A 14,928-nucleotide genomic window follows, 5' to 3' on the forward strand; every position below is an offset into this window, starting at 1 on the left:
TATTATTATTATTATTATTATTATTATTACTGTGCAGTATGAGCATAGTGTTGCCAGGAAGATTCCTAGTCTCAAAGTGTGTTCAATGTGACTGAATGGGGAAAAGGGATCTTTTGTAAACCAGTTTGCTTGCATTGCTGCATTGTGAGTCTAAATATTTAAAAATGTACGCATGAGAAAAGGTTTTTAAAGTTGAACTGCATAGACACTGCATTATCTCTATGCATAGAGGAAAAATAATTAAAGCATCTGCATTACAAATCTGTTCAGAACAAAAGCATCTGCAACGTGCTTTGTTGCAACATGCATCAAAGTGTCTTGAAGACCAGTCAGAAAAAGTATTTGTGCAGAGGGCAGATTCAACCCTCTAGCAGGGGACATAGGTAATGTAGCTTCAGGGTACACCCTGAGCAGAAGGACCCTGTCTTACATGTCTTGGAAATCATTGGACACCTGATCTGTGTGTTTTAAATTCTATGGTAGTTTTTATTTTGCACTGGCAACAAATGTGATGAACGTATTAAATTTTCAAACATCCTGAATCGGTTAGAGTTGTTCAAATCTGTGGACTGAATATTTCTACAAATATGTTATATTCACACTTGAGTGTGGGTCTAGTGTCCAGTCAGTGCAGTCCTTTAATAGGAGACATACCTAAAATATTTCTTGACTTTTCTAGCATCCTTTTTTGCCTGTGTTTACTATTGGTTGTAATTTATTTTTATAATCATTTTATTAAGTGCTTTCTTTTTTATAATCAGTTTGCTTTGATTTGTTAAACCTTTCGGGATACTGCCTTTTAGACCTTGATTTGCTCCCTCTTGTTGTGCATGTGTACTGCCCCTGAAGCAGTATCTCTTTAAACAGTGGCCTCTCATTCTCCATCTGTTCTGTATCTCTCCTTCCTCAATCTTCTCTTAATCCTGGTCTCATTCCACCCAAGTCTTCTTCCTTGAAATTGTAAACTTGTGATTTCGACTCCACCCATACAGTTTCCCTGGATGAATCTCTGTACCTATGAATGGACAAAACTACCATCTTACTTCTTGTTGTGAGCATCCTTTCATACGACGGTACATCTTAAGCATTTTTTTTTCAATTGAATCGGTTGTAAGATTCTTCCATTGTTCTGTAGCACGTTCCAGAGAAACTATTTAAGGAAGGACAGTGTTAGACTTGTGTGAGCTGTGGTTTGTGTAGAAGAAACATCCTGTTTGAAAAGGACAAAGTATATGTGAGAATCACATGAAAAATACTACTGTAATCACTACAGGAAAGTCCCTTTGAAAATAAACATAAAATGTTTAGATATCCTATTTATTACACATACAAAGCTCAGAAAAGTCCATATATATATATTTCAGTATATATGTAAGATATGAGCATCATCAATTTACTCAATACCTCTACTGTTTTACTCTACTAACTTCCTTGTCATTAGCTCAATTTAGTAGGAAAAGATGTAACACAGTTTGTCATTAAGCAGTCTTCAATTAGTTTGATCGTTATTTTCAAAAACATGAACAAAACACGCTAAACAAAGCATGGACAAACAACAATGCTATAGAACAAAACTACTTTTTTGTACTATCCACAGATCTTAATGTACAGTATCTGTTTTAATTAACAGAATTAACCGGTAGCTTACATCACAGTGGTAGAAATCTCAGTCTAACAATTACTACAGAATATTGTGTGATCCTTGAGTGAAAAGAGTAGAACAATGCAAAAATGTTCCATCTTTCTTTTTTTCTTTTGCATTGAAACCTTTAAAAAAAAGTTCCAGTAAAGAAGAGGTTTTTTTGCTAAGGCATGTAAGAATTGCACAAGATAATTTAAAGATAAAGTTAAGATAAAGTTCAACTTTGAACAACACTAAAAACAAGCACAGCATTTGATAACTCACTAACAGTTACAACAGTGATTGGTACATGGCTTTTATTGTCCCTTCCTGGATCCTCTCTGCACCAGTACCACCCCGAACACAACACACTTACAGCATGATTACAAGTTCCAGTGTGCAGTGGGCTTTGTACAGAACTATACATGTTACCCTCCTAGTTAAACAGTTTCCACAGACTGTTAAAAATAAGCTATCAAAAAAACATTATGCTTGTTTGTAAAACCCATTTTCAGTGTAATATCAGTTGCATTTGTCATTTCAGTAATTTATCAAAAGCCACATCAAACAACTTGTTAAAAGCTATTCTTCACTACTATCATAAAACATAAACATATACTATCGTTGTAAGTTATACAGAAATTAGGACAAATATTTTAAAAGAGGAAAAACAAATCCAATGATTTTGCATTTTTGAGGAGAATCACAAATGGTTTCCTTCATTAACTTTGCTTGCATTTCCAAAAAGCACTTGACAGCATGGATAGTTACTGCTGTCATACTTTATATATATATACTGTACAGTGCCCTCCAAAAGTACTGGGACAAGAGTTCAAATTCACCCATTATACTGTAGCTGTATTCTCAGGAAATTTCAAATCACAAGATGAATATGAGACAAATGGAGAGAATATCCCCTTCTACCTACAGTATTGGTATTTTTATGTATAAATGTTTAATATATACATTATATACAGTAACAACACTTTTTTGTTTAAACTCCCACATTTTAGATGAGCATAATTGCCAAGGGGTTATATGTTGCTTGCAGTTCACACACATAAAAGAGTTGTGAAGGTGTAGGCATGGATGAGGTCTTTTGAAACAGCTTCTGAAGTCTTTCGCTTGAATTAGTTAGCAAAAACCAACATGAACTCATTATGACAGAAAGGAAGGACATTTTGAAAATGAGAGGAAAGCAAATGACCATCAGCAAAATTATTAAGACTCTTGGCATTACAAAATCAACAAGTCTGGAATGTTCTTCAGAAAAAGGAAAGAACCAGAGGAGTCAAGAACAGGCAGAGAACAGGGCATCCAATAAAGACCAAGCCGTAGATGACAGAAAAATATTTCTAAGTGGAAAAGTCTGCAGAAGACGTCACCAAGAAAACTTTAGAGCCTATACTGCAAGGTGTGAGCCCCTCATCAGCAGCAAGAACAGCAGGGCTCAATTGGCATTTGCAAAAATAAAAATACAGAGATGAGCCACAGAGTGCTGGAACAAGGTTTTATGGACAGAAGAAACCAGAAGAAACATCTATGAAAGTGCTGGATAGGCTAAGGTGTGGAGAAAAACAGGAAGAGCTAACGGCCATGAGCATCCTCCAGTGACGCACGGTGGAGGGAGTACAGTATCACCTATATTTGAGGGGACTGAACCCAATATTTGCTTTGGTTGAAAAACGATTAATTGTGTTTGCAAAACATATCCCAATAAATAGGCGACATTCTGAACTCTGACTCAGAATAATTTGTTGAATGTGGATTTCAGTTTCTTGTCTATGCAACAGGGAAACGCCAATTTCAGATTTTTGTCCCAATACTTTTGGAGAGCACTGTATATTGCCATGTCTTAGTTCTGCTCAAGAAAGGAAAAAATACAACAGTTATTTAAAACATAATTTACAGTTTCAGTTAAAATAAAGGACTATGTCGTCTACCAATACTTTCATTTTAAAAATACAAAAATGAAAATGTAACCTTCTTTTAAAGACTTTGACAACGTCCCCTTCTTCTTTGTCTTTACTGGTATACAAAACCATGAACAGTTTCAACACTTTGATGCTGTCTCAGATTCATGTTACGACTTTAGATTTAGAAACTACACAATTATATACTTTTATAATGCTAGAAATTTTAATATTATGAATATTTTAAAGAATATAATTTAACTAAGCAAATTAGAGTAATAGTCTCCGTCTGTGTGTAGGACAAGTGCTTGAACTTGACCCCAGATATTGAATTTTAATCTGTATTCATATTGTAACATGGTGAGAAATTGTCCAAGGCTCTGTGTTAGTATTTCAGCTCAGCAGACAGTCTCAGGTCATGTCTTTATAGCCCCGCAATAGTCTTGTTGTTAACAGAGGCTCCAAAGCTAAAACTGTGTTTTTTCTTCTTTCTTTTTACTTTTCAGAGTCGAATTAGCTTCACCCTGTTCATGTGTAGCTAACATGCTGACGCAGATCCACAGTCTAGTCAACACGTTTAGCTTATTAAGGTTTAATTAAGTTTGTTTATGCATTTGAGTTAAATACCAGTGCTACTGCTTATTGGTACTGTACAGCTAGGTTTTTCAGTTTGTGGCACAATCCCAATCTTAAATTATGTTTTTAAAATAAACTACTAAATCCACTGGCAATTAGTGGTACAAATTACTTAATTTAAATACTTATGTATCACTTTTACTGGCCTTAAAATACAGTATTATAACGTCAACATTTTTAATAATCTGCTCTTTACAAAACTGAGAGAAAGGCACTCACCAGTGTATACATTTTGCTCTTAAGCAATTACATACTTATCAGGAAGGCATGGAAGAACAGACCAGCATGATTTATTCTTCCATATTCACACGTAGATCCCAGAGATTATCCAGATGTATTAGGGGGAGCTCTTCGTGTTCAAACCCCTCTTCTGAAGATTGCCTCACATACACACCGGCCAAGATCTCTCTGTTCTCTTCCAGGTCACGTTCGCGTTCCTCCTCTTCCTTTGCATTAACTTCATCTTCAAACGCAGACAGCTGTGGGATCTGTAACCTACAGGTCTCTGGGTCCCAGTCCACAAAAATACATCCCTCTTTTTCTGGCTCCTCCTCTGGGAATTCCAGGGCACTGTGCCCTGTCTGCGGATTCAGGATCACTGGCTCTGGCCTGTTGGCGTTAGGTTCCGGCCCATCCAGACGGGTTTCCTCTTGAAGGCCGAAGGATGTTACAGCCACTGGTCGTGCTGCACGATCCCGGCTGGGTGCAGAGAGAGCCACATCTTTGCAAGAACACTTTTCTGCTGTTTCCTCCATTTCACAGTAACCTCGATCAGAAGGTGCTTGAGCCTGGACCACAATTCCGTACTCAGGATCCCCACTGCCAGAGCACGGTCTGCACTCTGCATGTCTTGAAGCTGTCTGGCATTCTTGATTGTGCAAATAAATCATGTCTTTGGATGTGCTCTTTGTCAGGTGTGCCAGGGCTTGGGAGGCATAAGGCACATTTCCTTTTGGTGGAAGCACTCCTTCAAGTTGGTTAAGAAAGAGTGGCACATTTTTCAGATCAATAAAGGTGATAAAGTTCACTGTTGAGCTTTCAGGAGGACAAAATACACATTTTGCCTCAGAAACAGGGTCATGTGGCAATAGCTGTAAAACAAACAATACACAGTACAGTATATTACACATTCAAACCGGTGAGTTAATCTGTTTACAGACAGATAATCGGATTTAAACCCATCAGAGATTGTCAATATTTACAAAAATCCTACTTTTCACAGTTTATTGTTGAGAATTAGCCTTAGAAAATTAATTTCCAGCAATACTATTTTTTAAAAAAGTACAGTAAAGTAGTAATACATAGGAATATAAAATGATTGATTGCTATGAATTACATTTTGTTTTACTATTTTTTACTGAGTACATACAGTATGTCTTATGCATTGCACCAGGATGACCCTGGGTAAGGCAGAGAACAGTATTCCATGGCTTAAAAATGGTCCATGGCTTAATAATAATTTAAGGTGATTAAAATACTAGATAAACACTTTGAAGATATTTTCTTATACAACTGTAGATTTCCAGAAATAAAGTTAAAAAGGATTTCAGCCTGCTCCGTCCCATGTTATCCATTGAAAATAAATGATATCCCCTTTCTCTTGTGTTCAGGAGGACTTCCTGGTGGCATCTCCTAATGAACATTAGCTTGAGCCAGCCTCTCCTATATTGGAGCTCCAAGGGTTAAGGCAATTGTGCTCAATTCAGATTGTGTTGTTTCCCACTCTTGTAATCTTGCTTTACAACAACAGAAATCCTAACATAGTCAAAATTTCAATTAACGAATTCTTTTGCTTCTTTTGGTATGATGTCCTGTATGTAATGCTAACAAAGCAATGTCCTGGAGGTGTTTCTTTCAATGATGAATTACAGTACATTCATTCCTGGACCGCAAGCCTAGTTCATGGATAGTTAAAAAAAATTTAAACTTGTTTTATGTCACGTAGAACATCTGTACACAGGCTGTTTGTCTCCTTTAGGAAAAATATGCTGTAATGTAATGCATTCTAATTATATGAAATGCTCAAAACAGGATTCCTAAAATACATCTGCCCTTGATGAAATTATTTTTGAAATGAGCCTTTATCACTCTTCAAATCCCAAGGACAAAAACTGTGATAATTACATTATCACGTAAACCAGATTAATGTTATGGATTTTTCTTATGTAACATCTTTCAAATAAGAAAGAAGAAAACATACAGTATGTGCTACAAAACTAAAAAACACATAAAGGAATAATAGATGTGTTAACACATAATACTTCTTTCTCAGAATGTTCTAAAAATGCTATATGATTTAATCATGCTTTGAAAGTGCCTGATGTGAAGTAGAACTCAGACCAGGTGGATTACTGAGAACCGTATTTGCATATCAATGTGTGGCTTTAGTGATTATCTAAAAGATGTGTATCATTAAAGTTACTAGAATTTAAAATAAAGCAGAAATATTTTTTCAGTAAATCACCTCGATAAAACCTGTTAGGGATGTTGAAATATGATAAGTAACGTTACTGAAACTCGTCTTTGCACCTTTGTTCCTGCCATGCTGTTAACACTGTACATACTGTACCCAGTGCTGGTTTATCTCCTTGATAGTGATATATTTTTTTCAACAGGCAACATTCAATTTAAAAATAAAATTTACCAGAGGTGAAGGCTGGTTCTGTTTGTTTCCAAACACATAGTTGTAGATCAGGCATCCAAAAAATATTAGCAGAAGCAGAGCAATCACAGAAGGCAAAATGCATCCAAATATAATCCCAATAATCCAATCTGAAAAGGTATCTAAAAAAAAGGCAATTCGTATTCTTTCATTAAAATAGACCAAAATGTACACTTTCAAATGTCATAAATACACAGAGGATTAAACAGGTGTTTAGAAACTAAGTTGCTTTTTAGTCATTTACAAGTAGTTTATAAGCTCTATTTTCTCTGAAAAAAGTGCATTAACCTTGCAGTAAAATCTTATAGCACTGAATTTAAACAAAAATAGACAAGAAAATTTCCATCAAAATGATTTAGATTTATGAATTAATGCAGTTTACTTGTAGTTTAGTACACAATACACAATTGAAGCTACCTCATGATGGCATTCATTACACAAATATTACATTGTTTAAATAGAAAGTCCCATATATGTAGTTGTGTCATTGTTCCTAAATTCCACAAGTAAAACTACTGCTGTCTTATGACAGTCCTGAAGCTTTCCATCATATGACAAATGCAATATGTTTTGTCACTTTTAATTGAACACATTTGCATAAACCTATTGTAGTAAAAAATACCAGGACCTTACACATTTTGAAAAGACCAAAAACAATATTATAACATTGAACTCAGGCCAAACCACCACAGATGGTGGGGAAGTTCAATTTTACTGTCAGTGTGTGCTATATACTGTATGATAAACCATAACCTCTCTGCCTTTTAACAAAAGTTAAATGTTGAAAGCATATCTTAGTTCTGCTCCTGGTGAAGGACAAAAAATTCAGAAAAATGTGTTCTGAGTACGTGTGCAAAGAATTTACCTTCCATGCCTCTCTCTTACCTTTTGGAGTGGTGACACAGAGCTCTTTGGAAGGATCGCATTTAAAAGGTAGTGTTAAATAGGACCTAGCAGTCACACAATACTGTGTGTTGTAGTCCAGCATCCCCACTTCTACCGAGTTCTTGTTTAGAAGGAAGCTCCACTAAAAATACATAAATGGACAATTTTATAGCGCAGTACATTTAGTCAGTTCAAGTAGTACAGTAACTTAAAAGAAGCTGGTGTGCTGCCTCATTAAACATTTTACAAATGTGACACGATATACTGAGTATTAAGGGGTGATTTTACATTTCTAACTAGAATACACTAACTTAATTCAATATATTACATTTCTTCATATTTAGCATTCATTGTCAGAATCAGTATGTTACTGTGAAATGTATCACATTTCAGATAAAAATATAACAGATATTACAATGCTTTTCCTTGTACCTTACCAATACAGTCGCATTGTATACGGACTACTTTTTAATCACAAAACACTTTGATTACTGTAGGTAAATGATTGTTCATGTTCAGTACATTGCTGCAGTGACTTCCCTCTTTCGACGGTAATTCTTTTGAGAAGGAAGTACTTTTGAAAACATGATGAACTTTGTTGAACTACAGCTAAGTCCTGTTCAGCACATAAAACCCTAAAATACATAGAAAGGTTTCACCTTCTCAGACTGTTCTGTTCCAAAAAGCCAGGTACTGAAAATAAAGGTAAAGGCCGGAACTCCCAACTTGCAGCAGCCCTGTTTTTAACAGAGGTCCCTCCATTCTTAGGTGACTAACAAGCTTATATGTTTTAAATATTGAACTCACGAGTTCCTTGAGTTCAAAACTAATCTGTGAAAAGAACTTACTGATTGTTTTGTCACGTTGTTGTAGATGGACACATTGTACTTCATATCTGGATAGAAGGCCAGCATAGAATTCGCATTTTCTGTGTTCCTTTTCTGCCATCTCATAGGACCTTTTATCTTGATATGGAGGGCTCTCTCACTGGTTGCGACTTCTAACAGTGGGGGTCCAAAGGAAGCTGTTGAAAACAGAATTGAATTGCGATTTTCATTTTTTTGCAGCACTGAACTGCATTCACTTTTCTCACTGGATCGTGTATGCCTTAACATCTGGATTGGTTTCTGCAGGTGTAAAGCCCAGTGGACAACAACTGGACGTGTCTTAGATTTCATTTTATTGCTAGAATAATAAAAAGAAATAAATGGGATGGTCAAAGGAATAAATGTGGTTGATGACAAAAAACAATATTTTCAGTCAATGCAGCTAGAGATGGTGATTCAAAACATTCCCAAGGTTTTATTTTTCTTTTGGGATGAACATAATTTGCAGTGAATTACTGTACTTACTCTGCAGCTTTGGGTTAAATCTTTCAGTGGTCTTCCATTGTGAGGGTCCTTTACCAACAGCCTTCACCCGAGCGTAGTACTGCTCATCCAGGTCACTGGTCTCCTCTGAAAGGTCACACCATGTGCCGACAACTTCCTTGCACTGCCTTGGAAACCTCCACACTGGTTTCCCCATCTTCTCCTCACCGTAGCTGGATAAACGGAGACAAAAAGCACAACGATTCGCACTGGCATGGAGATGAAATCCAAACCCGGAGTCTCTCAACTATCAGATGTGAGCTCTAGTTCCCACATTAACGTGTATTTTGACCAATACTTTCAGAATCCAAACCTTTTATGGAAAATCCCTTCCAGTGCAGAGAGACTCCACCCCTCCCCCAGTCTTCTAACACATTGTTCACGTTTAAAAGATTAAATATGGCAAGAGACTCTCTTATCTCTTATCTCTTAAGAGTGATAACTCTTTCTTTTCATTTAAGGTTTTACTTGCTTTGGAAAACTTGATTAATTTTATCCATACGTAGGAAATGCTGTGCAAGTTTTGCACTGAGGACTGTAACCTTGCTATTCAGTGACCATAATACATTGAATTAATACAGCACCAATAATTTGAAATTGCCTAATGCAGATGCAGCATTTATTGAGGTCTGGTGTTCATTGAATTTGAGATCAGGTCTCAGGTTTTTGAAGTTTTTTTAGAGAGGCAATATTACACACCCCCAGTAGGTGAAGTTTTAAAACTCTATTTTTAATCTACAAGACACTGGAAGGCTAATGTCCTGACCTTTTTGCAAATTCAAGAAAGGCTGTATTATGGTGGGAGCGTTTTTCTCTGCTTAACAAAGCTGTGTGCTGTTGTCTTGTTTATTGTATTGTGTGCCATTTGATGAGATAGTCATAAAAAACAAGAAGAGTAAGTTTGCAGGTGATGCAGTAATTGAAAATACTGTAGATTTTACAAAGCTAGTGTCACGGATGTTGGAAGGGACGAACCGTGGAGAGGCAGGAGAGCGGGAAAAGACCCAAAGCGAGGCGGTGGAACGGGGAGTTAGCCCAGCAGTGCAAAGAGTTCAGGAGTGCTGTATAGAAACCTGTGCCCTCAGGCCACGGACGGAGCGGCGACCTGGTGCTGGGCGGGTCTCAGGATATCCGAACATCAGTGCTGAGCGAAGGTGAATGAGAGACCTGGAAATATATAGCCCCAGAGAGAGAGACACAACGGAAGGACAGCAAAGCACAGGAAACTAGGGATGTTGCCAGATTCTCCTTACATCGCATACTGAACTCTGTAGCGTGTTCCATTTTCACTGCCATTTCCCGGCCTCCACTCCACGATATTTCTCAGGTTAAAGGCTTTGAAGTAAACTTCACATGGCTGGAGCACAGCAGAGCCGAAGGTTACCTCTGAAAAACAAATAATTGTTATGGACACATTGTTGCCTACTTCCCATTTTGGATTATGCAAATGAATTAACTGAATGAGGCCCGTGAAAAAATACAAGCCTTGCTACATTTTAATTTTCATTTTCTCAGTAGAATAGCCACCATCAAGGGAGGTCAATTTGGATATAGAAACAGATGTAATTCTTCTACAAACCCTACCATGTCGTCTCCTGGCATCGCTACCATTGTGGTATAGCTCCAAGCAAAGGAGAAGTGACTGTTACTCGGTAAATAGGTCTTTTCCAAGCAATCCAACACACTCATTAAGGACATAGGTACGTAATTGATTAATATGTTTGTTAATGAGGCACTCTTATATGTACTAAGTACAATCAGCATACAGTATATACTTACTTTACAGCTGTCTGTACAGCTTGTGGATCTACGTCAACATGTACAGTAGCTTTTAATGTGGTGGCACTTCGAAGTCAATTAATTACAGGCCTTACAAAGCTTACAAATGTTGGAATTGTTGCATACTCAATTCAAGCATAATGTTGAAATTCTGCTGAATTTTTAAACATGGAGTGCACTTGCTTTTTGAAAGAAAATTATCTTTTATTTTTTTAATAAACAGTTAACTCCATGCACCCAATTACTGGCAGAAAGCAAGAACTACTTGATCTTTGTGAGATTCATGTCATTTCCACATGACAAACGCTATCACTCTGACTTTCAAGCCAAATGGTTATGTAACAGGAAACAAAGTGGTTTGATATCAATGGACTAGATAAGAGGGATAAAAGGTCACATAAAAATGCTTAAACTAATGGGTGGTCATTCATATTTCATTTCATTAAGTTTACATAGTACAACTGGTAAATAATATAAACCAAATTTACTCAAGCTTTTTTGTACACATTATGAAAAATCTTGAATTTAGATGTTTTAAGGCTGTAGGCTTTAACGAGACAACACAAAAAAAATATTAAAACGTAAAGCTGTAGAAGTAATAGTGACTTGATTGTCCCTAAGCATATAATATATTACTTATAAAACATTTTAAAGCATAAAACAGTGATTTTGTTTTTTAGGGGCTTTAAATGCTAGTAGATTTAATATAGAATAAATGTATGTTTTACAGTGCAGTTATGAGGCTGTGAGAAAGCAGCTGCTTCTTAAATTATAATAATGTATCAAATGGAAGCTGGTAGTGAGAGGAGTCAAGAATTATGTGTAGAGGAATGGGGGCAAACCCACCTACTTCTGAAGATTTTCTGCCTGCATTTTCTGCTATTTCAGAAAAGGCCACAAAAAGCTTCCATAGTCTTTGAGTTCTAGAAAGTCTACTATACTATGTGCTATTTACAATTGCTAATGTCTTTCTAACAGTAACACAGAAAACCATGCATTTGAACAACGTATACTTCATCACTGAGTTCCTTAGGAATACTTCAAGGAGGAAGTTCTCAGACTAAAAATGACCCCAAATGTGTCAGTTCTCTAAAGCCAGGGAAAACCCTCATGGCTATATTTTTCAAGTGTAACTCATAATCTTGCTCTATGTTAATCAGTTACTGCATCACAGATTGCTAGACAAAACCAAGGGGAAGACTATGTGGACTTACAGTAGCAGGGCATGTTTGTGTGTTATTTGACAAATCAACTGCAAACTGTCACTTGTCTTATATCTCACTTAGCATAATGTATCAGTGCATATTTCTTTGTGCATCTAATCGGATCCACATGGTACCAGGACTTCCAAGTTATTAGACAGAAGGACCCTGAATGCTGAAAACTAGCATCCATGACTGTTTTTTATACGGACTAGAAAAACTCACCCACTATTTGCTGATACTTTTCTGTATTTAGGTTTATTGTAATAAATGATTCAATTTTCTAAAAAAACTCAATCAGATTCACACCATAAACAAATTCACATAAGAACTGACAGTTTGGCTGCTGACTCAAAAAAATAATAATTTTATCAGACTACATAGGTATATTTATATATTTATATTTATATTTAGATACATGGTACAGTATGAGCCTTTTGTTTGTTTCCTTAAGAAAGGCTGACACCATGGCCTATTAACAACACCCTGCTTTTTTAATCTTCCAGATTGTCTAAATTCACACCATAATCAACATAGTTTGACATTCAACATAAACATTCCTACTGCTACAAGCATTTTTTCTAATGTTTTAGCGGTAAGTCTAGTACTATTGTGCCAGAATAGTCTGGAGCCTTTCAAGCACTTTTATCTTCTTGATCGGTTACCTTTGATCATTTAACTTCAACATTTACTCTTGATCATAATAATTAGCTTCTTGCTCACATGACGATGCTGGCTTAGAAACAAAGACTATAATCACTTGTGTTTTTTTAATCATTTCTAAGTGGTTTGTAGAATGATATTTTAAGTATTAATGGAAGTGCAAAGCACAACCTTAACACAGCCCTGGCTGGTGCCCCAGATTATATCAAAGAGCTACACGGCAAAACAAAGGTGTACACATCAGTATAAAGGGTATTCAATTACACAAAGTAGTCTTTCTCCAGAGAACACACAGTTCTTTTTCTTTTTAATATGAAGTTGTCAATGAGAGACAGGGAGGAGGTCAACCACTAAGCACTCCCACTTCAGCTCACTGAAAAGTATACTGTACATACCGGAATATCTCCCCCCACCCCATCATCGCCCGTCCCACGTAAAAAAGAAGCCCCCCAGCCAAACGTGTCAAGCAGTAAATCAGCCGAATTCAAATCATTACGTTATTAGGATTTGTACGAAATTCATGCATATATACATACTGTACATACAGAATAGGCGGCTATGAATTACAATACATTTTTGCATTACACTAATGCAAAAAATGTATTGTAATTTGCATCATTGTACTGATGGGTTTATTATCGTATTCTACAGCACTCCCCAGAAAACTAGTTTTACTAACTAAAGTAACTCAAGTTTTATTAGTTGTACTAACAATTTTTTTGAAAAACCGTAAGAAAACCGGTATACATACTGTACAAGTGTCCACTTTAAAACACTTCGATCAGAATTTGAGCATAACTCCATCTGTACTGAATACAGTTTACGGTAGTAATTTTTTGGGGGGCTGCAGTGAAACTAGAAAAAACAAATGACAGTATTACTTAAACCTTTTTCACAACGACAGATGATTCCTTTCAATCATTCATAGTGGAAAAACTAATAACGTCTATTTCTATTCATAACGTATCGATACTAGCTTTGCAGTACAAGTTCCCAAGCACTTTTGCACGCTTATGACACTTAACCACGTGAAAATAAATTACCTGTTGCCTTTAGTACCAGAAAGAAAACAGCAGTAAGGAGCCTCTGACTTAGCATTTAGGATTTAGGGCGGGCGTTCGGGTGTCTGGGGTGGATTTTAGCCGGTCTCCGAGCAACTCGCACGCATCTTGCCTTTCCAGAACTACAGCTGCAGCCTTTCTGCGAGTCTAGTTTCTCTGTTTCTTAGTCACAAAAAAACAACACTCGTCACCGCGGAGGAAGTCCTTCACTAAGTCACTTATAAAGTGAGAATGGAGCACAGCCACATTGTCAAGGGGCGTGGTGGACAGTACTTCTGTGCCATGATACACTTGCTACAGTTTTCTGTTTTCTTGATCTTTAAAACTTTCTTTGGGTTGGTTGAACTGCAATACATTTATTTGCATGGTGAATTTTGAAGTCCTTTGAAATTGCACTGTTCTTAACTTGTCTACCACACATACGATGGCAATCGCTAGAAAAACAAACCGATAGTATAAACGTTCATATTGTTTTAAACATTGGTTTTGCGAGAAAGACATCCTTCTTTTCTTTCTTAAAATTTTATTCGGTTAATATCACAGCACTCATCTGAAAACGAAAAACTAATCAATATTTTAAAACAACGCGTACGATAGGAACACTTTAATTGTAGGTCAGGCAGGTAGCTGCAACACACTTTAATTGCGTCGCTTAAATTGTATTAATTGACTCTTTGCTGCTGTAAACGCTCGAGTGACCAGCGATTTTGCTACTGCAGTTCAAGCAAAGGTTTGGATACAAAGAAACCGAAAAGAAACCGAAACCCTGTGGGGTGGACAACAGGTGCGCTGGGCGTTGCGGAATACTTCCGAAAGGCGCGGCGCACGTTCGGCAGTGCGTAAACACAGACGAGGAGCTGTAAACCTGAAAAAAATGTTTCTGACATTTTGTGTTGTGAAAATCGCTCCAATATTATTTGAGATAGGACAAAGTAATAGGTTTATTCCATGCTGAAAAGAGAAGAAAGAAAACACAACAATGACAACCTGTAACGAAACATTTGGCTTACATTTTGAGCTCACAGAATAAATGTTCACACCCGAAGAAGGCTCCACAGCCGAAACGTTGTGTTTTCCTTCTTCTCTTGTTAGCATGTTGGAATATTGCTACTGTATTACTTGTTCCTTTGCAGCCT

At 36.7% G+C, this 14,928-nt stretch overlaps 1 protein-coding gene across 2 annotated transcripts; it reads right to left on the minus strand.

The window, feature by feature from the left end:
- Nucleotides 1-1,923: 1,923 nt before the first annotated feature.
- LOC102684777 (interleukin-20 receptor subunit alpha-like) lies at nucleotides 1,924-13,943 on the minus strand. 2 transcript variants are annotated; one of them, XM_015358345.2, is made up of 7 exons: nucleotides 13,775-13,943; nucleotides 10,341-10,473; nucleotides 9,070-9,260; nucleotides 8,566-8,741; nucleotides 7,718-7,859; nucleotides 6,815-6,954; nucleotides 1,924-5,261 (listed from the first exon to the last, which is right to left on the minus strand). In XM_015358345.2, the coding sequence occupies exons 1-7, from the start codon at nucleotides 13,827-13,829 to the stop codon at nucleotides 4,461-4,463; spliced, it is 1,638 nt and encodes a 545-aa protein (XP_015213831.2). In that variant the 5' UTR covers nucleotides 13,830-13,943; the 3' UTR covers nucleotides 1,924-4,460. The 2 variants fall into 2 exon arrangements, with proteins under 2 accessions (XP_015213831.2, XP_015213852.2); XM_015358366.2 differs by lacking the exons at nucleotides 10,341-10,473; nucleotides 13,775-13,943 and adding an exon at nucleotides 10,063-10,334.
- Between the last annotated feature and the right edge of the window lie 985 nt (nucleotides 13,944-14,928).

Source organism: Lepisosteus oculatus, chromosome 2, assembly GCF_040954835.1.
Source record: "Lepisosteus oculatus isolate fLepOcu1 chromosome 2, fLepOcu1.hap2, whole genome shotgun sequence".
Taxonomy (NCBI): Eukaryota; Metazoa; Chordata; class Actinopteri; order Semionotiformes; family Lepisosteidae; genus Lepisosteus; species Lepisosteus oculatus.